Source organism: Egretta garzetta, unplaced genomic scaffold (assembly GCF_000687185.1).
Source record: "Egretta garzetta isolate BGI_Z169 unplaced genomic scaffold, ASM68718v1 scaffold777, whole genome shotgun sequence".
Taxonomy (NCBI): Eukaryota; Metazoa; Chordata; class Aves; order Pelecaniformes; family Ardeidae; genus Egretta; species Egretta garzetta.
The window spans coordinates 3,919-14,003 of NW_009260356.1; the positions used below are offsets into that span (position 1 = coordinate 3,919).

Below are 10,085 nucleotides of genomic sequence, written 5' to 3' on the forward strand. Positions count from 1 at the left end.
ATTCAGTCTGGGCTCCAAACCTACACACAGAGTTGTCACTGTACGTACAGAGATCTTGTTTGGCAAACTGTTGGCACTGCAATTTTTATGCTGAGTAAATTTAATGTTAAATCTAATTGGAATGAAGATTGCAATATCAAACCCATTCAGTTTGTTACAGTCAGTAGATTTTTAAAAAGTATGAAATAATATTTTAAATTAATAATCCTTTATTTTATTGGCAGTGCTTTATGAGAAAATTTGTGAATTCGTATAATCATATCTTAAGAAGTTGGTTGTGAGGAGGAAGACTTGGAGAAAAAGAATCCTGCAATGTAGAAGCCCAGTACGTTCACACTATCTTCTAGTTATGAAGATAATTCAAAAGACTGGAGCTTGAAATCAGGCTGTCATTTCTTCACATGAGAGCAGGACCTAATTTATTTTTTCCTGTACCATCATTTGTGTGCTATGTCTTATTGTAAGTAGGTTTTCAGTTTCCAGCTGTTACTACATTCAGGTTATTTGTGCTAGCTTTTGAAATGAATACAAGAGGTGAATACAACATTCAGAGAAATAATATGAACAAAATAATGAATTAATAATGAAATAGAAGCACACAGTAACTCAGTAACTGGCATCAGATGTATTAATAAATCAATTATTACCATTTATCAATGGACAAGATTTTAATAAGAGTTTCAGCACTTAAGGAATCAGACATTTACAAGACAGTGAAATTAACATCTTTATCCAGAAACAGTTTAATAATCTGAATTAATGAATAGATTACATCTGGAACCTTAATGTTATGAAAAGTAATAATAATTTTTTTTTTCTAGTGCTTTCTGTCTCCACAGATTGTTATTCTCATAATCTTTCCTGATTGTAGTTAAATAGAACATTTAGAAGTTTTTGTCTCATTATTTGCAATGTTACCCTGAGGAACTGAGGGGAAGTGGCTGGTCCTCTACTGCTGATCAGGAGAAGCAGAGAAGGTTGCAGCTGTGTTTTGTTGAGGGGAGCATCTTCCACCCTCAATGTATGGCCTGCAATTCACACAGATGATTTTTGGAACAGTAGAGAAAATTAAGCAGCTTCTTATTTGGGCACGTATGAGCATATATAGACGCAGAATACAAGGAATTACTGCACTGGTGGAACCTGCCTGCACTGTTGAAGTTGTGAAAGGGAGAGCAAAACAAGAACTGCAGCATTACAGTAGTCTCAGCTTCAATTGCAACAATTATGATGTATTCCCTCTCCTCCCAGAAGAATGATAATAGTTTCTATATCAATAATTTGATCACATGAATCAGAACTAATGAGTCAAAGTGGTTTTGGTTACTCCCAATGGATAAGATTTTTGCTTGAAATGGAGCTTGTGGCGAAAGCCTCAGGAACTTGCAGTGAAGGTCAAAGTCCTCTGAGGAGTTTTGGGCATAACTACATTAACATCCTTCCTACAGTTAACAAGATATATAACAAGAGCCTTTGTAGCAGGTTTTTTCCATACTTACCAACTAGTGCAAGCAGGCAAGAGAGATATTGGTCGGTTGAACCATATGCTTTTGGAGAGATGAAATGGATGATCGGCTGTCTGTCGTATCAGCTGAGGTCTGTGGGGAAGGAGTTGGGGAAGAGCTAGATTTTGGGGAATACCTCAAATTACAGACTCTAGTATTGTTTGGGACACTAAATATTCTTTCCTGAAGCAACTGCTGTCTGTATAGGAGACCAGCTGGACTGATTCATGGTCATGCCATTCTTCTGTTAAAGCATGTCAAGAGGCCAGTCACAAACACATAAAAATTGATTTCTTTTCTCAGGAAATACTGAGCCCATTGTTGGGCAGTAATGGGCAGTGACAGGTTAAAGACCATCTCTCTCTGACAGTCAGAAATAAACTGTAAGGAGGTGCTCATCTTTTCCAGGCTGGGAGAAAAAAATCCCCAATGTGTTTGGTCTTGTTTTGTAAGCTTTTATGTTTCAATAATGACATGTAAGGTCAGTTATGGTACTTGTTCTTTCCTAGGCAGGTGAAATGAATACACCTGCCTCTCTAGTGTAATAAGCTAGTTTTTGTGTGGATGGGATCTCTCTCTCCATCTTTTGCCTAAATATTTAACTAGAAGTTGCACTTTTGCCAGTTTTTAATAATTTCATTAAAGAAGATTCTCAAATATTCTTTTAGATCCTGTTCTGAACAATTGCCTAGTATTCAATATTTTATGGAAATATTAACATGTTGGTTATTGTTTTGGTATACATTTTCTTTTCTTCTTCTTCTTCAGGAAAAGTTGGACATAGGGACAAGAAAAGAGGTGGATGGAATGGGAGCACCTGAAATAAAATACGGAGATTCAATATGCTTCATACAACATGTAGATAGAGGCTTATGGCTCACGTACCAGTCCGCTGATGCAAAGTCAGTAAGAATGGGTTCTGTGCAGCGAAAGGTAAGGCTGTAAATAGGAATGTATTTCATTCAGTCATGGTCTGATAGGGCGGGGGGGTGGAACAAAGGGAACTACAGGGGACAGCTGATTTCTGGGTCTAAAATATTTTAAGCATGTCTTCATTTCTTTTTAGTCACATAATGAAAAACTATGTAATGTAATGAATTCTTGAACTGAAAGCCAAATAAAGTGCATGTGTTAGCCTATAGACATTAACCCACAAACACTGATAAATCTGGATATACTTGATATCAAACTAAAATATTAACAGTAGCCTGTAGAATATGCTAAAAGTTCTTTCTTCAGTTTGCTGTAGTTTATATTAAGGAGGCTTTTAGTTCAAAGTCTTTTCTTTCCGCATCATGAGCATATTAACGTTTGGGCTGGAGTGTTCAAGTCTTGAGACCTGTGGGGTTTCTTCTCTTAAAGAATAACCATTTCCAAGCAGAATGCTCGCTCAGCATAGTAAAGTAGGAAAAATATTCTTTTGCAACTTAACACATCTTCCAGAAGCTACATTTGTGTTAGTGTTTATTGCAGGAAATTATTTCTCAGCAAGGAAAAAATGTTTTAGCAATCTTTTGAAAAATAAAATAAAATAAAACATGATGCGTATCCATGCTGTAGTATTTTCTGTGACTGTTTTACACGCCAGAACTACAAAGCTAGACCAGCACCTGGTATAATTAGAAGGTCATGCCTTATAATTTTAAATACATATATATGTGTATTTAATTTGTCTGTATCATATATTTGTATATATACACACACATATATATTCTAAAATATTTTATATAAAATATATATTTAGGAAACAGTGTTTATATGCATGTAAAATTTTAGTGATCATAATACTAATAGAACTAATTGAATTAATTATAGTATTTGTAATACTTACTTAAATAATCCTGAAATAATTCAAACTAAGATACATTATTGAATAATTTAGTAACATAAGTAATATAAATAGTTTGTGTGTGTGTGAAAAAAACATTTTAACCTAAACCAGTTTAAAATATTTATATAGATTGGATTGAATGCCTTCAGAGCCATGATAACTAAATGTGAAAAACCGTAAGTTATTGGTATTGACTCCAGGAATGGTCAGAAAAGAAGGCCGTTAACATCCTTGGAAGTCAGACCCAGTAAAGAATACCTGTTTTGACCTTGTGTGTACTTTAGGGATCTGCTGCTGTTTTAAGGGATCTATTTTTAAGGTTGACAAACAAACAAAAAGCCCTTAGACTTTTGATTTTTTTAAAATTATTTTTAATAAAGTATATTGTTTACAGAAGCTGTGGCTTTGAGATTATTACGGCACTGAACCTGCTGGCTTGGTGCAAGTGTGTCCTTGGAAAATAAAACACAGGATTATCTGTTTTTAATTAAATTCTCTTTTTTTTTTTTTTTTGTAGCCTGCCTAACTATGTGAGTTTTCATACTACTTATTTGTGAATAATGTTTCATTTTGCAGTGACTGCTTTTTATTTTTGTATTGCAGGCTGTAATGCACCATGAAGGTCACATGGATGACGGTTTAACATTGTCCAGATCTCAGAATGAAGAATCCCGTACAGCACGTGTCATCCGTAGTACAGTCTTCCTTTTCAATAGGTTTATAAGGTGTGCTTTTAAAATGAACTTTTAATCTCTTTTCTTTTTTTTCCCTCTTTTATGTTATTCAAAGTGGCCATTAACACAACAGTGAACAGTTTAGCCCTCAGAAAAAAGCAGATGAATGCTTCTTAAACCAGACTTTATGCCAATTCTTTCTGTTATTAGCAGAGATTTACCTTGAGAAGTTTTGGTCAGTTTCTTTTCTCTTCTAATTTATTGTTCAACCTTGATTTGAATCCATAAACATGTTGAAAATACAAACAAACCATAAAAGAGAGATTTTTCCTTGCCAAAATTTGCTGTAAGTCATGCAGTGCATCATTTGGCTCTTTATTTTCTAAGTATGGTTTTTAGAAGTGCTCTTCCTTGAAAAACCTGGAAGAAGGAGATAACTGTATAATTACAAACTTGTACAAGACATAACTATGCTGAAGAATGGTCTCAAGAAAAAGTTTTTTTTAAAAGTATGATATTACGCCTTCTTTCTACCCGCCCGTTTCCTTTTCCTTATTTGTTCCCTTCTAATGGTACTTGTTTCTTTAGTATTTTGCAACGTATAAAATGTTTTATTTTATAGTATTTTCAGCCATTTAAAAATATGGCCAGATTTATTCAATTTGCATTTATCTTCCTACCCAAAAGTCCTCCCAAATAACACTGATAAAATGGTAATTCTCAAATGTTTGTGACTTCAGTAATTGATGAAAGGCCCCTCTCATCAGTGTAACTGGCATTAGAAAAAGGATGATACGCAATAAGACTGTATAGAGTGATAAGAATTTAATGGGAACTCATTTGTCACAAGTGAGGACAATGTGGGAGATGGTGACCTGAAGCAACCATGTTCTAAATTGGTGGGCAGCTGAAGACATAGACATGTCAATTTGTTAAAAAACATTTACCCAGGTACTTAAACAAAACAGAGAAAAAAATGCCTGTCAGAAGAATTACCTACTGTATGACATTTACAATACAAAAGAAATGTAAGCCCTAGGTCACTTTGTAAATAACACATTTTCTTAGAAGTTTCTAAGAATGCCATAAAAGATAAGGACAGAGATAGGCAATTTAATGATAAGGTTTCACAAATCAAGGTACTGCTAGATTACAGTGGAGATTTTTGCAGAGTGCATGGGGAGTCCAAGGTGGTGTTTAACAATTTAGTTTTGGCAGGATATTACTCCAAGAAGAAAAAAGATGAATTGCAAAGGATCAAGATTATTCTCTTAAGCGTTGTGCCCCAGTTCTTTCCCACAAAGTCAGTACAAAAATTGCACTTCAAATAATATGCTCACAATAGAAATTACATTTTAAAGATAACTTTTGTGGCTTTTTGAAACACTGCGTTATTTTTTCTAGAGATTTTTATTCTTCAGTAGTAAATATTCCTACTAAATACATGTTGTTTCCTAAATGTTGGTTTCTTCCAGCCCTAGTACACTATTTGAGATTAAAATAGTGATGTGCCAGTTAAAAAAAACCAAAACAAATAAAAAAAATCCGAAAACAACCAACAAAACAACAACCATCTCCTTCTTCCTCCCCCCTCCTCCCCCCAATACTTACCAGCATTGTCTTAATCCAGCAAAAGCAGAGTATAAAATGGGGCTTCTGCTCCATATCGTGGCCTGGTTGGTTGTGGGTCGGGTTGCCAGGCACCTTTGGTGCCTCTAACAAAAGAAAAGAGGGCATGAGAGTAAGGCTGGGAGGGTGCCCATGTGGACATGGTGGGCTCCTCTGCCAGCTGGAGCTTGGTGGTCTTTAGGTCAGCATAAATGGAGCATGGATGAAAACAAAAAGGACCTCTTTGCTACATAGTTGGATTTTACTCAAAAATATGCTAGCAAAAAAAGCTTTTATGACAGCAGAATTGAGAATGAGTCAAAAGAGAAATCATGAGCGTCAAGTAAAGCCCCCTCCTCCTGCTGTCCCCCACTGTGTGCCACCAGGGAGGGCCCTTCCCTTCAGGGCTGCTCCTCTCACAGCACTTCGGGGCCCTGCCTGGCTCTTGCGGAGTTTCAGGATCCTCCAGATCTTTCCCTCCTCCCTGAGGATTGGCACTATATTCGCAGGCCCTCAGCACCCCTGGTTTCTCTGTCCCTCATGGCCCCTTCTGCTCCTTCCAGAAGGTTCTGGTGGGCCTCCCTGCAGCCCTCAGCAGAGGCAGCACCTGCCTGCCACTGCCTTCCTGAGAGGAGCCAGGGGGGTGCAAGGAAAAGCCCTTGCCTTCCACTTGCTGTGTGGCACTGCTGAGGTCTCAGCTGCAACAGCCACATTTCAAGAAAGATGAGGTTTAAATGGAGGAGAAAGGTATATCAAGGGTTCGGAAAGCACAGTGCTGAGGAAAAATTGGATTATGGGGTTTGTTGGGGATTCAGTTAAGCAAGGGGCAGGTGCAACACAGATGAGAATGGTCTGCCCCCCACTCCTAGGAGACAATGGTCATATACTACAGCAAGGCCAAGCTTGAGTTTTATTATCAAGGAAACAAAAAGGCTCATGAAGTGCTGGGACAGAGTATGTGAAGAGCTGCATCTTCCAGCACTGAATGTGTCTTAAGAACAGGTTAGAGACATGCTTTAGAGCCTGTATGGACTAGCTGGGCCCTCTTTGGCACCATAGGACTGGTTTTTGATTTCTGTCCACTCCAGCCTTGTGATGCTTTGATGATTTGAACAGGTTTACAATAACTTCTCTTCATCTTTTGGTCTGTCTCTGATACCGCTAAATATGTAGGTAGAATATTAAAATGTGTTTTCCAAATTTAAAAAAAATGTAAGGGAAATAAATTTTTTGATGCTTCCAGTTTATGTTTGGGAAGGGAGGGGTGGATCATTAAGTGGAGAATAGGGCAGACATAAATCTTTGTTGAGAAGCTACATAGCTGTCAGAAAAGGAATTGAGCTTTGGCATCTAAACAAACTTTGTTTTGAAACCAATTTTAAACAATAAAATAAATTAATTTCTGATACTCTTGAGACTTTGCATCTTCTTGTAGGGGCCTTGATGCTCTCAGCAAGAAAGTGAAGTCTTCCACTGTTGATTTGCCTATCGAGTCAGTCAGTCTGAGCCTTCAGGACTTGATTGGCTACTTTCACCCCCCTGATGAACATTTGGAGCATGAAGACAAACAAAACAGGCTCCGAGCACTGAAGAATCGCCAGAACCTCTTCCAGGAAGAGGTACTTCTCAGTTTTACTCCTGATTTTCCACCACATTGTCTGCAAGTATTCTATCTCAGTGTCTGTAGCATTGATATCTAGTCTGGAGTATGTTTGCAATGGTTTTTTTGGTCGTGTAAGAGTCAAACTATTTGCTGCATTTATAATGTCTTTAGATGTGCTGATTTTCTTGTATATTTAAAGAAATATATTTAAGGCCTTCCTTTTCCTTTTTTAAAAAAATTAGATATTAATATGACCTTGTGCCCTGAACTCTAACTATAATTTACTCCTTATGTGTGAATTAGTTTCTTCTGTTACAGTTTAATCTCCTGAGGCAGAAAGATGTTTTGGTTTAATAAGTATGCTTTAAGTATTTTGTTTAATATTGTCTTGTTATTTCTCTGGTAGTGATAGTTGCCTGTAATTAGTCGAGTGCATAAATGCCTTCTAGAAAAGAAACTTGCCTAAAATTATGTCTGGCATACTGTTTATTTTTGTTTTATTTTGACTACCCTAAAAGGTAAATTTTTATTATCATAGTCAAGGAAAACTTTTCGGTAGAGATTGCTTTTTTGACTCCACTTGTCTGACTCCATGTGTATATTCTTGTGTTTTGCATATCCTGCCTTTCATGTTTTGTTTTTCTTAGCTTTCTGAAAATCTTATGTGTTTGCAATACTTTTTTTTTTTTTCTGTGACAATCTGAGCCCTTCCATTTTTTTTAGGGTATGATCAACCTTGTTCTTGAATGTATTGATCGCTTGAATGTATACAGCAGTGCAGCTCATTTTGCAGATGTAGCTGGGAAGGAAGCTGGAGAAGCATGGAAATCTATTCTGAATTCTTTGTATGAATTACTAGGTAAGACATATTATGGGGTACTTGGATTGTTTTAGCTCAAAATAATACTCAGATGAAAAAACCTATGTACCTGTTTTAGTGTAGAAGTCTTTCCACTGCGTAGAAATTTAGTATAGAAATTAAACAAGATTTTTGCATTTCCAGGTTCTTGCATGTGGTTAAGAATAAAATACACTGATAATACTGAAATAGTGTGTTTTTTCTAATAACAGTTGTTTTGATAAATAATACGTTTCTGACTTCAATTAAATGAATGATTGCTTTTTCATATCATGGTATTGCTGATGGATACTGTGTACTGCCCAAAAATGTGTTTAAAAAAAAAGAAAAGTCAATGTCATTCCTGGGCTAAGGAGCCATGACATTGTGGTCAGTTTTGTAGAAGTCTATGATTTTTCACATCTGGCTGCAGAACTGCAACATAAATCTAAAGCTTCTATGCCCAAGACTTCTGTTATTAGTCAGTAAGGCCCAGTGACTCCAGCATTACACAAGGACACAGTGTGCCATAGAAAGGTACACTCAGTGTATACAGTGTATACAGTATATCATGAAGGTCTTGTCCACCTGCAGTCACTGAAAATCGCGTAATACCTTATGTAAGTACCTAAGCATTGGTGTCCTGGTCAAATTTCTATTTTTGTAGTAGCATTTAATTGCCTGATTTGTTTTCTCAGCAATTTGAATTGCATTTCTTGTTCATGTTCTACTGTGACTCATTATGTAGGGTTATTAATCCACCACTGCCTGTATATTCACTGCTGTCAAGTTGTTAACTGTCTACAAAAGCAAACTTTACTAACTAAGAGACCAGTTCCTTGCTCCTCTGTCATCAGGTTTTCTCAGTGCCATAAGTAAGCCTAAATAATAACATAAATATTGACCTTCAGTGACTGAGGACAGTAATGTGTCCCTGTCATTAAGCAGTCCTTTCTGCAGGCTACATACATGTGCCTATGCTGCTTTCTTTCTGTTACGCACCAGCTGTAGTGTGAGGGTCTGCTTGGCTTTGAACTTGCATGTGTTTTAGCAAAAGCTTGAGTTTGGACAAAGTCCTCATGCAGGGTTGTTATCTTACTTTCCAGTAATGTAGCACTTTATGTATCATTTATACTTATAAAATCTCACTCCTGAGAAATTCAGTATTGAAAAAGTATGCAAGTAACATTCTGTTATACATTAATTACATTAAAAACTCCACAAATACTGAGTTTGTAAAATGAGGTGAGTCAAGTGGTGAAGAAGTGCCCAGTTGAACATAGTGTGTATAGTGTAGGTGACTTGTTCGGGGATGATGTGGAGCTGTTTAATACAGCAGTACACTAGAGGTCATGAAAAGGACAAGCCAAGGACAGAGTGATAAACAAGCCAGCAAAGGGGAATGTAGAGCTGATAAGAGGAGGCTCTGGGAGCTGAAGAGACCAATAGAGACTTGCGTGGCCAGCGCATGGACAGGACCAAGTAAACCAATTAGAATCTAGTTAGGTATTCGTGTTAACCTTGTGTAGCGTGTACTGTCTGCCTAGAAGATATATATATCCTGTGTGATCACAATAAAGCGTTTCCGATTCCACCTGCGCACTTACTCTGGAGTCCATGCCTTCATTCCCTCAGTATAATATGGCTGTTTGTGGGTATGCATTGTGAAATATGATCACATACTGGTTTTTCTATGGGACCCATTCCTTATTTAGTACTCAGTCATTACTGGTACTTACAATATTTAGTTTTCTCTTTGCTACTCAGTGTGTGGCATTGAGCCTTATTTATTGTGGGCCTTGTAATTCATGTTTGGAAAACAAAACTATAATCTTGGAATTCTTTTGAGCCATTTATGATTAGTGACCTGAATAATTAGAACTATTAATAAGTGTTCTGTTGGAAACTTGTGTAATAAAGCAAATAGAAGGTATTATCTCCCATTCACTCAAAAGAACAGATACAGAGAAAAATTTAGGTAAAAAGGCCCCACCAGTGCTAGTTCCCAAATTAAGAGCTGTGGGAT

General features: G+C 36.8%; 1 protein-coding gene across 1 annotated transcript in view; it reads left to right on the forward strand.

The window, feature by feature from the left end:
• Nucleotides 1-257: 257 nt before the first annotated feature.
• LOC104129980 (ryanodine receptor 2-like) overlaps nucleotides 258-10,085 on the forward strand; it is a 98,884-nt gene continuing 89,056 nt past the window's right edge. The window contains exons 1-5 of the mRNA XM_035898440.1: nucleotides 258-460; nucleotides 2,274-2,438; nucleotides 3,940-4,061; nucleotides 7,054-7,237; nucleotides 7,945-8,080. Coding sequence (XP_035754333.1) covers nucleotides 2,313-2,438; nucleotides 3,940-4,061; nucleotides 7,054-7,237; nucleotides 7,945-8,080 — 568 coding nt within the window. The 5' untranslated portion in view covers nucleotides 258-460; nucleotides 2,274-2,312. The remainder of the gene's footprint in view (nucleotides 461-2,273; nucleotides 2,439-3,939; nucleotides 4,062-7,053; nucleotides 7,238-7,944; nucleotides 8,081-10,085) is intronic.